At 43.0% G+C, this 17609-nt stretch overlaps 1 protein-coding gene and 1 long non-coding RNA gene across 2 annotated transcripts; one reads left to right on the top strand and one right to left on the bottom strand.

Annotated features, from left to right (window-relative positions):
* Positions 1 to 257: 257 nt before the first annotated feature.
* On the bottom strand, positions 258 to 10318 carry TMED2 (transmembrane p24 trafficking protein 2). Its single transcript, XM_025889710.2, has 4 exons — positions 10042 to 10318; positions 8366 to 8558; positions 5450 to 5557; positions 258 to 1765 (listed from the first exon to the last, which is right to left on the bottom strand). The coding sequence occupies exons 1-4, from the start codon at positions 10219 to 10221 to the stop codon at positions 1641 to 1643; spliced, it is 606 nt and encodes a 201-aa protein (XP_025745495.1). The 5' UTR covers positions 10222 to 10318; the 3' UTR covers positions 258 to 1640.
* Positions 10319 to 10452: 134 nt separating this feature from the next.
* Positions 10453 to 15362, top strand: LOC141370649 (uncharacterized). The gene is made up of 2 exons (XR_012374898.1): positions 10453 to 10605; positions 15106 to 15362. It is a non-coding gene; the product is annotated as an uncharacterized lncRNA (long non-coding RNA).
* Positions 15363 to 17609: the final 2247 nt, after the last annotated feature.

Here is a 17609-nt window from a genome sequence, read left to right as displayed (position 1 = left end):
GTTGGGTATAACTCAAGTTTTTTTTCCAAATGAAAAAAAAAAAAACTTAAGAGGTTTAACTGAATCATCAAAAGAAACCACACAAGGAAAATATTGGGTTCCTACTCACTGTCCTCAAGTGTACAGACATACAAAGTGACAGACATCTGTAACAGGCATAGTAACTCAGAAAACACGGACATGTCTCATTTCAAATATGAATAGAAAGTTGATATTTAACAAATGTGAATTAATCATTAATATGAAACACAGAATACTGTTTTTAAAAAGAATTGTTTATTTACTGAACCTGGGGCAGATTAGATACACAACCAATTTTAAATGTACATCTTTTAATTCAATTTTGAAGTGTTTTCACACACACCCAAAAAAAAAAAAATTGGCATTGCAACAGTTGTCTTAAGGTAAAATATAGTCACCTTAAACTGTTGCAAGCATTTTCACCTAAGGTTGAAAAATTGTTTATCCTGAACATGAAAACCTGTAACAAATTTAAATTAATTATATAAAACTCATTACTTGTAGTTTTCCCCTTGCAAAGATCCAAAAAAAATGTACAAGTAACTAATATACATCAGTCACAACATAATCCTGGATCACCCCCACACCACAACCAGATGCTCCTTTAATTTTAAACCCATCATCAGAGACCAAGAGAAAGTCGTTTCATTGTATACAAAACAAAATTCACATGTGCCAAAAAAGACCCAAGAAAAACAAAATCCTAGTACTGACAGTGATGTCCAGTACCCTAATTAAACAGTGGCCAAAATGCCACTGATCAAAAATAAAATAGTGGCTGTATATCATTGCAATGAAATCCAAGAGGCTTTAACCCTTTGGCATCAGAAATCCAGATTCTTCCAATTATGTGAATGCACACTTCCTACATGCCAAGAGTGGAGAAAGTGGATGTGCCAGCATAGAAAGAAAAGAGCTACCACTGGCTGCAACACCCAGAGAACTGGCTTTAGTAGAGACTGCTTGCAAGGTGAGGCAGAAACCCAAAAATGGTTATTAGCTGCTTGTGTCATTAATTGGAGGTGACTGAGTCCTAAGGTTCAAAACACAAATTTAGGAGGGGAAATGTGGTTGGGTTAAGTCTTATCTTTAAAGCAAAAACAAGATAGACAAGTATAAAAGTACCAACCTGGTAACACTCCAGTCAGAGTTCTGCCAGTAGGCTGGGTAGAAAATATCAAGATTCAGACAGTTGTTTCTCATAAGGACTCAACAAAAAGAATCTTTAATGACTTGAACTGCAGGATAAGAGATCCAAAGAATGCAGTCATTTAAGTGAAGTACTATCCATGAAGTACTTTTCTGAACTGCATTTCATCATGAAAACAAAAGGAAAGAAGATATAACCGGAACTATATGCCTGTATTTCATTTACAGTGTTGGACAGATCTGTATAATGGATGCAGAATTCAAATAAGAAATTATGCCAATCAAGTGTCAAATTTTCCCTCTAACTTTCCTAAAAAGGTGTTTTCCCCCAGTATCTATTAATCACAAAGAAACATAAGCTGTGAATGTACAGTTTCAAAAATAAAAATGTAGAAACTAATGACATTATTATCACCAAGATGTCTGGTAAACAGTGAATTATGATTTTGAGACCATCAGGAAAAGGCTTTTTAAACAACCCTCCGGACTTCAAAAAATCTCTTCAGGTAGTAGATCTGTCCCAATGTCATGGCAACTAGAACAAGAGCTTCAAAGAAGGACCAAAGGACCACTCTGCTGTTTGTGTTGTCGTTGACTGTGAGGACAGACAAACAAACAAAATTTAACCAAAAAAAAAAAAAAAAAAAAAAAACCAAAAAAAAAGCATAGGCATCATAAATCATCCTAGTCCTTACTCTAGGAAAGTTAATATTTTGCACACCAAAGTACTCTAAATACTTTTGTCTTTTGTTCGCAACTCAACAAACTTAGAAGCAGAAAATTTTAGCTTTAAATGGGACCGTAAAGATTCATGGAGTATGGTCAAGCCTGCTCTGCTTGCGTATGGGGAGCAGAGAGGAAGTGACTTGCCCAACTGCCCAAGTGACTTCAACCTCTAGGGTTAAAACCCCATACAACCTTCTTTCTCCCTCACATTAAAATATTCCTACATTAGGGGCTTCTGGGTGGCTCAGTTGTTAGGTGTCTGCCTTCAGCTCGTGATCCCAGGGTCCCGGGATCGAGCCCCGCATCGGGCTCCCTGCTCCGCAGGAAGCCTGCTTCTCCCTCTCCCATTCCCCCTGCTTGTGTTCCTGCTCTCACTGTGTCTCTGTCCAATAAATTAGAAAAAAAAAAAATCTTAAAATATTCCTACATTATAATCTTTTTTGCTGAATCAGAAAATGCACTTAAAAAAATGGAGAGATTATTTCAGGATCATACAGTTATCCAAAGCACTACCTACTTAGTCAAAATGTGTCAATCTAAGTGGCTTTTTCCTTAAACATTTATTCAACAAATATTGAGCACCTATTATGTATTTGGCAGCTGTTCTACATGGAAGAGGTTTCTCAGTTTCATGGACCAATACTGGCAGTTACTACCAAACTGGAACCAGTCTCATGATCTATCCCACTCTTAAGCTAAGGATCTGATCCTTAAAGCAATAGCCATGACCACTCTATTCATGTCACATTCTTTCAACTTTTTTTTTTTTTTTTTAGATTTTATTTATTTGACAGAGAGAGACACAGGGAAAGAGGGAACACAAGCAGGGGGAGTGGGAGAGGGAGAAGCAGGCACCTGGCTGAGCAGGGAGCACGATGCGGGGCTGGATCCCAGGACCCTGGGATCATGACCTGAGCCAAAGGCAGACACTTAACAACTGAGCCACCCAGGTACCCCGACATTCTTTCAAATTTCTGATCAAATTCTACAGCCTTAACTTTTTAAAATTACTAGGTAGTTTCTGATTTTTCTACAAATGGCCAATATTAAAAACAATTATAACCAACTCTATAGTAACAATATTAATCAGCTGAATAAGTGAGTGCCGTATTTTAGATATATGCATATCATTTGTAGAACATTAACTAGATTATAATAGCTACTGGATTAATAATCACTCAAAAGAAGTGAACAGCAATTAACATGTTCCCAGAAAGATAACTTGCAGTTACCAAAAAATGTGGCTTTTCTCCCCAGAGTAAGAAGAGACACATGGCCAAAAATATTATTAATTGGAACCCTAAAAACCACCAAAGCTGCAATTTTTAGTACTAATTCCACGGCATGAAGTTTACTTCTGCTGAAAACTTAGTAACCAATATCTAGCATAACTGTGAAGGACTAGCATTTTAAGATCTATGTCTGAAAGGGGAATGATTGAGTAAAGACTTCAAAATATTAAGCCATCATGTAAAAGAAATATTTATCTCTCCCTTCACTTTACCTGGAAAAGTGTGTATATAAGACACTGTCCTCATACTATTCACACATTAGCGGTATCTAGAAGTAACACAGTATAACCACAACACTGGAGTAAAGGAGAAAAAACGTCTCATTATGTTCACCTCTAAGGATTAAGTGCTGTAGGAAGATGTACAAAAAACATTGTGAGAACTATCTGATTTGCAAAAATAAACAGGATGCCTAAAATTCTATTTGTCTGTGAAACAAATACAGGAGCATCTCCACTCAAATTAAGTGCAGAAGAGTAAGGCTGGATGCCCCCAGAGACCGGAAGACAGGTCTTCCTCTGACTGCTGTGTTCCCAAGAACCTCCTATACCTTTAAAGCCATCTGGTCTGAACTCGTTAAAATGAAAAGCAGTGTAAACTCTTGGCCCTCAAGACTCTGCTCAGTGCCCTTCTCATCTCAGAATGGGCTGGGCCACAGTGGAGAGCAAGGTAATCAACAGATGGGTCTTGGCCAGGTGAGGGGAGAAGGTGGCGATCCCAGAGGGTGAAGAGGTTACCAGTGGAGGCAAAGAGGAGAAGGAATCATAGTGGAAGAGGCAAGAGTGCGTGTATACAAGCCTTGGCCCACCTCATGCCCCACTCCACCCCTGAACAGTGAGAACAGGGGCTCTCACTTCTCTAATCCGTTGTGTTTACTCATTCCTCTCCCACCAAAAGGCAAGGTGTGTGCTCTAGGTCCTAAAGGCTTATTTTCATCCATGGCAAGAGACGTAAGAGAGTAGGGAGAACACAAACCACATCTTGAAGAGGTTCAGCCTGTGCCTCTCCTCTGGAGTCAACTCCTCTCTGCTCTCTACCCCAACCTCGGAACAAAGACTCCTGACTTCAACCACTTTGCATCCGCAGATGACCTTGCTCCCGTGAGATCTAGCCCCAAGAACTATTTGGAGGATGAAAAACACTGAACCACAGGTGTGCACCTGGATCTAAAATACGTTATCTGCTGTGTGTGTCAATATGGTACCTCTTATGGTACCTCCCCTGAAAGGGGAATGACTGAGTAAACACTTCAAAATATTAAGCCATCATGTAAAAAGAAGTACTTATCTCTCCCTTCACTTTACCTGGAAAAGTGTGCATATAAGACACTGTCCTCATACTATTCACATATTAGCCGTATCTAGAAGTAACACAGTATAACCACAACACTGGAGTAAAGGAGAAAAAATGTCTCATTACGTTCACCTCTAAGGATTAAGTGCTGTAGGAAGATGTACAAAATCATATCATGGGCTAGACAGGCTTTTGCAACCTAACATGGGATTCCAGTCACTGTTTCCTCAGATAAAGACATTCCCCATTCCCAGTTTACAAACTCAGGAACCCAAGCTGAGCTTCACCTGGTGACTGCTTAGATTCATGTTGTAGTGCTCTCTATTTTAACTAGCCTAAACCTTCCATTTTAGGAAAAAAAGCTAAATCTCAGCATATATTAATACATTGGCACAGAAATGTTAAATTTGTGATAAAAACCAACCATTTTATATTTTTCCTTTCCGCTTTGGGAAAACTATTAGTTTATTCCTTAGCTGACCACAGATTTTTTTAAAAACTCTTAAAAGCTCATGCTAAATCTTTTTTTTTTTTTTTTAAGATTTTATTTATTTGAGAGAATGAGAGACAGAGAGCACGAGAGGGAAGAGGGTCAGAGGGAGAAGCAGACTCCCCGCTGAGCAGGGAGCCTGATGTGGGACTCGATCCCGGGACTTCGGGATCATGACCTGAGCCGAAGGCAGTCGCTTAACCAACTGAGCCACCCAGGCGCCCAAGCTCATGCTAAATCTTAACAGCATTTTTTCAGTTTAGAATGAACATCCCAATAAAAAACTAGACTAGTACAAAGCTCTACAAATACGTACTCAAAAAATATCTCTGTAGAGGTGCTTTTTCAAGTCAGTGCTTTTGTATAATAATGTTTGTAAAATACCCAAATGAGGAAAATGCAAGCAAGCTGTTGGGTAATACACCTTCAGGATTTCATGGCCACCAGACACTGTTGCAAAGTTACAGCATTAACTTACTCGCTCTGTGTATTCTCTCCCGAACTTCCATGTACTCCTGTTCATGCTTTACAGCTGTCATTGCCACTGCTAGCTCATTAATCATTTCTTCTAGCTTGTTCTGGTGAGCTACAGAAAAATGTTAAGAACAGATTAGCACATATTTGGCAATCTCCTTTTGAAAAAATACATATAAAGCAGTATTCCTCAAAATATTCTCAGAGAAGGCATACAAAAGAAGCTGTTTAGAAATGGCTCAGACATCATGTTGGACTACTGATGACAATTTAATTCTCAAAGCATTTTTTTTAACATCCATTCCCAGAACAAAAAGCTCTTTCAGGGTGGAAAACATACTATGCAATGCTTACTAACTAAAGGAAAACAATTAATCCTAAGAAATTTCCTCTAATGAACTGCTGCTAAGTTCACTTTATTGACTAACAGAAGAAAAAAAAGAAAAGAAAAAAAGACTGAGGAGGGAAAAAAAAGAGAGAACACAAAATATAAAACAAAATTCCTAACAATAATCTTATAAATATTTAACTAAAATCAAAACCTATGCTTTAGAATCCTATAACTCTAATGTTAATTTAAGAGCAGCCTCAAAACAGACTTTTAATCTCAATGAAGCTGAGCAGACAAAAACCAAGACATTCTTGAAAAAATCCACACCAAAATTCAAACATTCTTCTATGGAAATCAAAGCAGTAATTTCACTACAGTGGGGAATGGCAGGCAGTATAAGTGAAAAGACAAGCTCTCAGTTGCACAAGGTTTAAAATCAGGTATCCTTTTTAGCCAAAAATGAAGACAAGGTGAACTAACAGTTCTGAAGAGTAAGTGTATGCTTCTAGACAGTGCTATGTTATGACAATGAACACACAGTTAGGAAAAACATATCTACCACAAGGGAAGAGTCCCATTAGAGGGCCCCTACCCATGTTAAGGCAGTTAGGCTAGAATCTCAAATCATCCCTCACTGGCTTCATTCGGGAAGCCCTGAGCATGACATGAAACCTTAGGATCAGGGTCTCTCAGGAATGGCATTGTTGACATTTTCGACCAGATAATTCTTCGTTGTGGGGGGTTGTCCAGTACATTTTAGGATCTTCCATCCAGCCATGAGAACCAAAAATGTCTCCTAATAGGGGCACCTGGATGGATTAGTAAGTAGAGCATGAGACTCTTGATCTCAGGGTCGTGAGTTCAAGCCCCACAATGGGCGTGGAGCCTACATAAAAAAAGTCTCCAGATACTGTCAAATGTCTTCTTGGGAGCAAACACTATCCTCAGTTGAGGACCACTGCTTTAGAACACAGTTTGATTTCAGAGCTTCCATTCACTGACATTAGCAAACAAAAGCAAGAATTTTAAATATTAAAGGTTTAAGAATAGGGTGCCTGGGTGGCTCAGTCAGTTAAGCATCTGCCTTCGGCTCAGGTCATGATCCCAGGGTCCTGGGATGGAGTCCCACATCAGTGGGGAGTCTGCTTGTCCCTCTGCCTCTACCCGCCGCTCTGCCTACTTGTGCTCTGTCAAATACATAAAATCTTAAAAAAAAAAAAAAAAAAAGGTTTAAGAATAATTCAAGAGTCACATTCATCAGCCAACATTTTCTAACTATTTAGAAAGGACTAATTTCCAGAAAATGAACAAGCACAAACCCCTTCAAAACTCCGAATTCTCGAGTTAGTCAAGTCCTACACTGTAAATGGCCCCGAAAAACAAGCACAGGAATTACTAAGTAGTAGGATTCTCTAAATTCTACATATTTCAAACTTAACAAATACTTTTTTATGACATAAGTACTCTACTAACTGCTTAATATCTAGGACAAATATTATCACATTAATACTAGGAAATGCGTTGAACTTCTAGTTTCCACATATCCTGATGTACACTGTACACCCCCCCCCCCGCCACCGCCCCAATCCAAATGTGCTGGTTCTTGGTAAGCAATTTATCCAGAAGACTGGGTTCAGGGTTTACTGCTGGTCAGTGGAGAAATAAAAATTAACTAAACTACAACATATGGCTGAAAGAGCTTTTGTCACCATCTGCAGAGACAGCTTCTAGAACTGCATTTCACAACCAACCAAGTTTCAAGTTACAAAACTTCAATAATGGTTAAAAAACAAGCCACTAAAATACTTCTTACAAGGTGAAGAGCATCATTTGCCATTAGCTATGTGTAAGACTTTTACTCCTCCAGTTACAGTCGAATCTTTCCACCCTCAGCATTCATTTAAAAGCAACAAGGTATGATGTTACTATGGAGATGTCAATCACTGTATTTCCAGTGCCATTCATTTAAAATGACCTAACATATACCTCCCGTCAACCAAATAAAAACAATCACTCTAAAACTCTAATTAGTTGTAGGGGTCTGTTTTTAATTAAGAGAAAAAAACACTCTCATGCTAACACACTGAGGTTAGAAAGAAGGAAAGCAGAAATTAGCAGCAAAGAAAAATATGCAAGACAGGATGCGGTCAAAAAGCCGTCCACCTACCATCCCAGGTATCTCCACCACCTAAAGAAAGTGTAAGGTACAAACACACAGAAATAAAGTTTAACTCAACCAGCCGTGTATAAATGAGCAAACAATGACGTATATACCGGGATTAGCAAATCAACACAACAAACAACCTAAAACACACCTAACCTACATGCTCACAAAAGCACAGACTGACGACGAACAGTTGCCACAAGAGGCAACTGTAAAGAACTAAAACAAATATAAACTTCCAGAAACTCATTTTTGTTAATCTGGAATCCTGGAGAAATAAAATGTGTCACAGAAGTTTTTGGTTTTAAAGACAGTGAATCAACATAGAATAAGAAATCAAAATAAACACTCCATTCAGATGAATAACGATGTACACAATATTAATTCTTGAAATGGGATGTAAATCTTCTGAATATTCATCTCACCTTCTGTTTCCATGTCTTGTCCTTTGGGAGCCTCCCCGATATCAATGGTGAACATCACTATCTTTGGAGTCATGGTAGACATCCTGTTGCTGAAACAAAACTTATATGTTCCATCCATGTGAGCAGCAAATGTGTATTTCCCACTGGACTCTCGGTCTCCTTTATAAATTCCTTTATTATCAGGCCCTGTAATCTGGAGGCAGGAAAGAAATGCACATCACAAAAGATTTAAAATCATACTCTTCGTACGTGCTGTCTATTGGCAGTAGAATATTCGCTAAGAAAATGTAATTTTCACTTAATGACAGTAATCTCTTTGGGCTGCAGTTCTCCCACTTATGAAACAAGGCTGGACTAGATGGCTCTCCAGGACATCTTTGAATCCAGACTACACGTTTCATTTATCCAACTTAAACATGAACCCCTCAGAAACAGAAAGAGTACCTTACGCATTGTCTCCAACTGGCCTTCTAACCCCAAAACACATGCAAACTATTAATATCAAAACATGAAAAAAAAATCTTTAAAACTAAGAAATGTGAGCAAGCTACACTTTTAGGTTTTCTTAACTGACTGCTGCAAACCAGTGAAGGAATCTGCTTTATCTGAGATACCAGAAGGCTTGAGAAAAAAAAAAAGACCAGACTGGAAACTAAGAGACCCTCGTTCTCATCCATCTGCTAAAAATCAACTGTTAGGCCTTGGTTAATTAACTTAGTTCTTCTTTGAAAGCCTGTCACCTGCAAAACTTGGGAGACTGGAATAGTTTACCTCTAAAGTCTTAACTAATTTTACGTCACCCCTTCCATTATCCCCTTATCTTTGGACTTCACCTGTACTGTGTAATTGGTGCCCAACTCTGCTGTTCACTGTCAAATGGAAAATCCTTGAACCCAATTAATCATGTTAACAGTGAATTTAAGTATTAATCACATCTGGTTTCCTAAAAAAATAAAAATAAAACCGAATCATTTGGTTTAAAAAAAGACAGGAGAAAATTTAGGGACTGCTGGCTTCTTAAAATAAATTCTTGTTTTCTCCAGATACTTCATCTGCAAGCATTACCCCTAAACTGAATGACCCAACTCCACCTTTCCCCTAGTTAGAGACGGCCCAGGGAGGTATCTGGACGTTTGCATAAAAACAGGTTAAACGCTCAGCCTTTTTCTATGAAAAATAAAGAAAAGTACAACGCAAATGTCTGCCTAGCCTTTTTCAGTATGCTTTCGCTTTACTTTTTCTAAAGTTTCCACGTCATGCCCCAACATTAATCCGTAACACGACGAAGTGCAGCTGCAGACCCAATGGAGACCCGCCGTCTGTTAACCTCAACATTTTAAGTGCCTTCTGGGCCCCAGGCTGACACGCGGCGCCTGGCCGACAAAGCTCGGCGACGGGTTCCACGGGGAGCCCACCGTTCAAGCTGAGAACCCAAAGCGACGAAGCAACGACTCTATCCGGACGGGATCCTGAGGCATGGAACCCGGGCGGGCCGCGGGTGAAAGGGCCGTTGGGGGGTCCCGCGGGCGTGGGCCGGACGGCGGCCCGGGCCCCTCCCAGCACTCGGACAGCGGCCTCCACGCCCCGCGCCCCCGCAGGCCCCGCGCGGGCCCCAGCGCCGCCAGCCCCCGAACGGCCCCGCGACCCCGCCTGGGCCCCGGGCAGCGTGCCCGCACCTCCACGTCGATGTCCAGGAAGCCGCCCTCGGCCACCTCGAAGATGAGGCCCATCTTGGTGCCCGAGGTGACCCGCTCGAAGAAGCACTCCTCGGCATGCGCGTCGATGCTGACGAAGTAGCCCGAGGCCGTGGCCAGAAGAGCGGCCAGGAGCACCAACAGCTCAGCGAGCGTCACCATGGTGGGGCTGGGGCCGAAGCCAGGACCGGGACCGCGGCCTCCAGAGCCGCCGCCACCGCTGCCTTCTCAGCCGCCGCCGCCTCAGCTCCGCCCCTTCCGGCTGCGCCACCCGAGGGGGCTGATGCGGGCGCCGTGGATTGGCGGGCGCCGGCAGCTGCCACGTAACGGACGCACGGCGGCCGCCGAGGGACACGGCGGCTCCGCCCAACCTGAGCCTGACGGTGGCTCTGAAGGGCCAAACGTCGTTGTCCCCACCTCCCTCCTCTTTCCTGCGCAACCTAAATTTCACGTGGACCACAGGAGAAAGCGACGGTATCAAGAAACCTCCTGCGCCCAGCGCAACTCCCTAAGACTGTCCAAAGAGATGGTGAAGATTTAGAGGCAGTAAGAAGTAAAAGGAGAGGGGCGCCTGGGTGGCTCAGCCAGTTAGGTGTGGGACTCTTGATTTCCGCTCAGGTCACGATCTTAGGGTCGAGACCGAGACCCGGTGGGGCTCCGCGCTCAGCAGGGAGTCCGCTTGAGATTTTTCTCTCCCTCCCCCGCCCCAGCTCGTTGGCCCGCTCAGTCGTTAAGCATCTGCCTTCGGCTCGGGTCATGTTCCCAGGGTTCTGGGATCGAGCCCCGCGTCGGGCTCCCTGCTTCCTCTGCCTGCCGCTCCCCCTGCTTGTGTTCCCTCTCTCGCTGTTTCTCTGTCAAATAAATAAATAAAATCTTAAAAAAAAAAAAAAAAAGGTGTAAAAGGAGGCAGGGGGCTCACCCCAAGGGCTTTGAGATTTTCTGTTGGCCTCCCCTTGACACCAGAAACTCGCTAACGAGCTCCAAACCGGTTTCCAATTACCCAGTTTTCCACCGGTTTGATCCAATTCAGATGCCTGGTAACCTTCCAGAAGACCTCGGAGGTTACCATCTAATTGTTTTGTTGTTTTTTAAGATTTTTTTTTAAATTTTATTTATTTGAGAAAGAGAGAGAGCCCAAGGGGGCTGAGGGGGAGAGGGAGAGAGAGAAACAGACTCACTGCTGAGCAGGGAACCTGACGGGGGTGGGGGGGGACTTTATCCCAGCACCCTGAGATCATGACCTGAGCCAAAGGCAGTCGCTTAACCAACTGAGCCACCCAGGCGCCCCAAGATTTTATTTTTTAAGCAAACTCTACATACCCAAGGTGGAGCTGGAACTCATAACCTTGTGAGGTTAGCCCTTGGGGTGAGCCCCCTGTCTCCTTTTACATCTTTTTTTTTTTTAAGATTTTATTTATTTGACAGAGAGAGACAGCGAGAGAGGGAACACAAGCAGTGTCCCATGCTCCATGGACTGAGCCAGCCAGGCACCCCACTTCTAGTTGTTAAAACAAAAAACCCACCTACCAGCTTGCTGACACATCCGACTGTGCCCACTTAAGGGAAGAAATAATATCCTCTGATTCAGAGAAGCCTCCTACCCCTTCTGGGAAAAACCCGCAAGTCAACTTCCATGCCAGCCCTTTCCACCCTAACCCCAGAAACCCTGACCATGAGTCCTAATGGCAGAAGATGCCTTCAGAGCCTGAGCTCGCCTTCTGCATTCTCTGGCCATTGAATGAATTACCTGCCTGCCATCCAATACTGCTTGGTTACTTGGCAGACAGTACTGAGCAGGGAAAGCACTTACCCTTTGGGAAGCACCCTCATCCCACAGAAACCTATGGGGAAGGATGGAGATGGGTGTAGACCGGGAAGGGGCACAGGGAACATCCTGAGATGTTGGAAAAGTTTAGTATCTTTACCTAGTGTTTACATATTATTTTTTTTAAATCAAGAAGATCTAGATTTATTTTGCTGTATGTATGTAACACTTCAACTACAAAAATATTTTTCTACCTTGTTCAAATCCTCCAAAACTAGAATTCTTTCAGTTCCCCAAAGTGTTGCTGCCACATCAGGCCCCCTTCGCTCTTGCCAGCCGCTAGGACAATTCTCTGCATTTTGCTTCCAGACATAATTCTATTCATCCCTCAAAACCCAACTTAAATGTCACCTCTTTTCTTCTCTAGACTGTCCCTAGATATAGCTCTGCCACATACAAGCCCCATGCTCTGTGCTTTCGATGCAGATTTGTGCAACTGAATTACGATTATTTACCAGTCCATGACCCTTGTGAGCCACCAGCCTTGGCACGTGTATGCTGTGCTCACAGGGCCACAAAAGACCTCACTCATGACATACGAGTTGAGTTCATTGCCCTGGCCTGGGAATGGGGAGACCTGTGTGGTTACTCCAGCTTTGCACATAGCTGTGTGATCTTACTTATGTTCCATCAACTTTGAGCTTCAGTCTCCTCACCAGTAAAGAGGGGATGATGACCCCATGTGCCTTGCTTGTTATCATGAGGACCAGATGACAAGGTGTATGTGAAGGTGCTCTCCAAATTTGAGGGATTATTTCCTTTTTTTTCCCTTTTTTAAAGACTATCAAGCAATAGGGGGCAGTAGTGGCCCAAAATCCAGTTTCTCACTTTAGGTGTCAAGAAATAGGTGCTCAGTTACAGCGATGGAAGCTTCCTTGCCATCACACTGTGTTACTGAACTCAAGTGTTCTCATAATAGTCCCCTGATTCCCCACTGTCCACACTGTGGCGAAGGCCCTGGTTCTCCTGGCAGGTCAGTTCTGTAGTGTTATTCTAGGAGCCTAGAGCCTGTTTCTCCAGCCTCACTAACCCACTTATGTGCTTCCATTTCCCTGTATTAAATTTCTTTCTGATGATAATACCTACAGTAGCTTCCTACTAAACTGAATTAATCTGATGGAAACAGCCTTGTGGACTTCCCAAGCAACTGAACTCCATAGAAAAGTGCCAAGAACAATTCTGTTTTTACCCAGAAATTAAATGTGTTAACTTTCATTTTCAAACTGATTCAATATTCTAAATCCACTTATCAGGAACTTAAAATGTGGACATTTATCATCTTGGTGGACCACAATGAATCGTATATTGTGGGGATTTTATTATATAAATCAGGGTACCCAAATTCAAATGCCTTCAGGGATCAGGCAGTTTATGTGACTGAGCGATGGCACCAGCTGAAGGCAATAGGGAGAGGGGAGGACTGTGGCAAATTGGAGCAAAGATGCTGTATCTAAGTACAGTTAACTGGGTGGGGGGTGGCTCAGTGGTTAAGCGTCTGCCTTTGGCTCAAGTCATGGTCCCAGGGTCCTGGGATCAGGCCCCACATCAGGCTCCCTGCTCAGCGGTGAGCCTGCTTCTCCCTCTCCCTCTGCCTGCCACTCCCCCTGCTTGTGTGCTCTCTCTCTTGCTCTCTCTCTCTGTCAAATAAATAAATAAAAATCTTTTAAAAATAAAAAAAATTAAAAATAAATAAATACAGTTAACTCCAATGTTGGAAAACACAATGGTGGCCAAACCAAAAATGCAGCCAGAATCCTCTGGAAATTTATCTTTTTTATATTATAAAAGTAATTAACTGTGCTATCTAAAAATCGGAAAAGTAACTTTAATCACAGTATCATCATAAAATCACTGTCAACTGTCTGGCATAGTTCCTTTTTCCTACAGCACCACTCTCATAAATTACTCATGAAGCATCATTATTTCAGTATCTGAAGACGGGCTCTAGGGACTTGCCAGGTCACCCACAGGAAATGTGTGCACTTAGGGTCCTCGGCGCAGACTGGCATATGCTCGTGTGCCTTGGTGTGCGTGAATACATTCAACACGGCCCACGGTTGGCACATAGCAGGTACTTAGTAATAATATGAATGATGAATGAGTCTCTCAACTGGGGTCTGGCCCAGAACCTACCAGGTGGTTGTCAGGAGTCAGTGAGGTGCAATAAAAAACGGATCTTTCCTCCCTCCCTTCCTTCTTTCCTTCTTTCCAGCTTTATTGGTATATAATTCACGTACCATGAAATCACCCTTTTTGGGCGCCTGGGTGGCTCAGTCGTTAAGCGTCTGCCTTCGGCTCGGGTCACGATCCCAGGGTCCTGGGATCGAGCCCCGCATCGGGCTCCCTGCTCCGCGGGAAGCCTGCTTCTCCCTCTCCCGCTCCCCCTGCTTGTGTTCCCTCTCTCGCTGTGTCTCTCTCTGTCAAATAAATAAAATCTTTTAAAAAAAAGTCACCCTTTCTTTCCACAGAAAAATTCTCAGTTTATTACCTCTCTCATGAAAAACCTGCACCATCACCACAGATCAGTCACTACAGAATCTTGAACTCCTGTTGTCCAATCTCCGGCTCACTGTTTGCCCACACCAACCCTGGCTTTTGCAGCCCCCCCGACTTTCTTCATTCTGTCTTCACGTTCCTCTCACTGGTTTCTTGACGTCTTTTTCTTCTCATACAGGTCATGTCTTGCAAGTCTGTGTTGGGGTTCATTTTTCTTTGCATAATCCAAGGAATCGTAAATCATGCCAAAGCCAGTTGTCTTGCCTCCAGTAAGGGATAGAAGCAGAAAAGATGTTCACCTTCAGCCCAGAAGGCTGACCTATAGCCTGCATGGTTTTGACAAGGATCGAATATGTGCTGGTTGCTACATTCTTACAGGGTCTCCTGACTGCCTGTACCTCTCACAGACAGTTCATATCAAGCTGAATGATGAGCACCAGAGGAATCTTAACAAAAGTAGTTTTATGAGTAGAAATTCAGAGAAGACATTTATGATCTAATACTCCCTGCCCATCCCCTCCTGTTGAGCCTCTTAAACAAACTTAGTAAGTTGCACCGTAAAAGGTCCCAAGGATTCTTTCATGACCACCCCACTCAACGATCCTGCAAGACCACTGCCAAAATTGGCTCTGAATCCAAATACAAAAATGACACCCGACGTGGTCTTATACATCTTGGCTAGTTTTTCCCGAATTTCTGTCTTAGGTACCGTTTTGTCTTTCCAGGGTGAAGAACATCCATGACCATTTATTTCGGTTGAAGTAGTCAGTTGGTCATGAACTTCTTGGTCCGGATCGTTGCTGTGTATTCATGATGGCGGCCGAGCTACAAGCAGCCGGGGAGGAAAAGAGCGGACTCACCCTTTTAAAGTGTGATCTCAGGGTTGTGAGAGCCCCATATTGGGTATAGAGATTACTTAAAGATAAAAATCTCTTAACAAAACAAAAAACCAAACAAACCTTTCTGTTGGAAAGATCTAGAATGGTTTCTGTTTTCTGACTGATACAAACTCCTGTCCTGAATTATAAACCAAAGGTGAAATTAGCATCTGTAAAAATGAAAAGTCTAGGAGTGTCTGGCTGGCTTCGTCAGTAGAGCACGTGAATCTTGATCTCAGGATCATGAATTTGAGCCCCATCTTGGGCACAGAGATTACAAGAAAGAGAGAAGGAAATTTAAATGTGAGGCTGCCAGTGAATGTGAAGGCTTGGCAACATGACCCTGGGCCCCTGTGATAGGTTCTGCGTGCACATTACCTGGAAGTAACTAATTAGAGGAAAAGGGTAATCCAAGTAGAAAGTGCTACAGAAGAATAGAAGAGGGCCATTCTTGATGATAGAACCCAGCGGTGAGGATATTAGTGAAGCGAGGAAGAACAATACTTAAAGATTTGGGAAATTAAGTGAAAAGAAAAGGATAGTTCAGATCATAAAAATGAAATTGAAGTATTAAAAAGAGAACATTTTTAATACCAACTTGATTATTGACTTCATTTCTACAGTGTGAAGAAGTACTACCAACTTCCTGGTCCCAGACTAAACATTGATTTTTGCGGGGGGGGTCTGCTCAACATCTATTCTCCCTTCTGTAAGAGCACTTCACTGGTTCATTGAGAATTCCTTTCCCCCCATCTTATCCAACACCGCTCTGGTGGGCCGTCCCCACCCTCTGACTCTGTGCTTGACCAGTCAGCAATTTTCATGTCCATAAGCACAGTGATTGTACCAAGGGTAGGTATGTGTCCCAAACTGAGCCAATGATATGCAATGAAAATTCATTGAATTTTCTAAAGTTATTGGTGGTATGTAACCCCACAGGTCCTGGAGACCACCTTTGCCTCCATGGGTAGATAACCTGCATGAAAGTAATGTCAGCATTATGGAAACCCAAAGCTGAGGGGCAGAGAACAACAGAAGTCAGATGACAGTGCTATCACTAAGCCCCTGGATCCAGCTGTGCCTGAAGTCCACGTTCTGGATTTCCTATTTATGTAACTATTTGCTTAAGTCAGTTTGAGTTGTGGAGGACTTTTTGACAAACTCTGGAAATCCAAAACAAGAGGCATTACAACTACAGAAATTTTCCCCATGTCTGTTTGGAGATGCTCATGATAATCAGGCTCAATGCTATAAACGCTTTTAAATCATTTAGGTCAATTACTGGCAGCATGGTTTAGACATTTTGAACAGTATGTAAGGAAAGACTGTTTTCAAAGACTAGGTTATGGTCTAGAAATATAATTCTCTTTCTCTCTTTTCTTTAAGATTTTATTTTTAAGTAATCTCTACACCCAACATGAGGCTCGAACTTAAACCCCGAGATCAAGAGTCACATGTTCTATGCACTGAGCCAGCTGGGTGCCCCTAGAAATATAATTCTCAGCCCTGTCACTCATTAAGAGGATCACACTCAATTCCTTTCTGGGAGTGTCTTTGGTTTCTCACCTGTAAAATGGAGTAACATCTCCTCAGGAAGGCTGCTTGCTGTCTGCTTTGCAGACTCCGTGTCTGAGCCCTGCTTTTCTTTTCTTGCCTTCTTCCCCAGATGACTGCAGTATGGCCACCGGCAGCCCCAGGCTTCTGGCCTATTTTCTCAGCAACCTCATAGGAAAAGCAACGAACCCAACAAAAAATTACCTTTTGTGAGAGGTCCGGGAGGAGTGTCATGGAATCTCACTGGACTGTCTGAGGCCAATGCCCATCTGTGGGCCAACCACTAGGCCCACGGGTTGGATAAAGCAGATTGGTCAGGCCTGGGTTTCTCCTTCCCGGGAACCAGGGAGCAGGGGAGGTGTGGTTCCCCTGAAGAAGACTAGAAAATCCTGGGGATCCTGGAGGAAGGGAACAACACGTGTACCCTCTCCACTCATTGGACTCTGAGCTGATTGAGGGCAGGGACCGCTGCCCTAATTTCTCTGTGCATTCCCAGAGCTCCTCCTCCTGGCACACAGCAGCTTCTCCATGGCTGTGAGCTTCCAGCCTGGATAAAGCCCTTTCCCCTTTTCCGTCCCACCCTCTTCTGGAGCCTGGTTTCATCTCCCAGAAACAAGGAGTTCTGTGAGGAGACAGAGGTTCCTACAAAATGCTCTGAGCTTTCAGAGGGAAGTACTGTTTTTACCACAGTCCCTACTCAAAAGTCCCTCAACTGATGAAGGGATAAACAAAAGGTGGTCCATCCATAGGATGGACTATGATTCAGCCATAAAAAGGAACGAAGGGCTGACACCTGC

Source organism: Callorhinus ursinus, unplaced genomic scaffold (assembly GCF_003265705.2).
Source record: "Callorhinus ursinus isolate GAN/ISIS: 27379988/994484 unplaced genomic scaffold, GSC_fseal_2.0 scaffold41, whole genome shotgun sequence".
Classification (NCBI taxonomy): domain Eukaryota; kingdom Metazoa; phylum Chordata; class Mammalia; order Carnivora; family Otariidae; genus Callorhinus; species Callorhinus ursinus.
The sequence above is the reverse complement of the archived record's forward strand: the minus strand, read 5'-3'. Positions and strand labels throughout refer to the sequence as shown.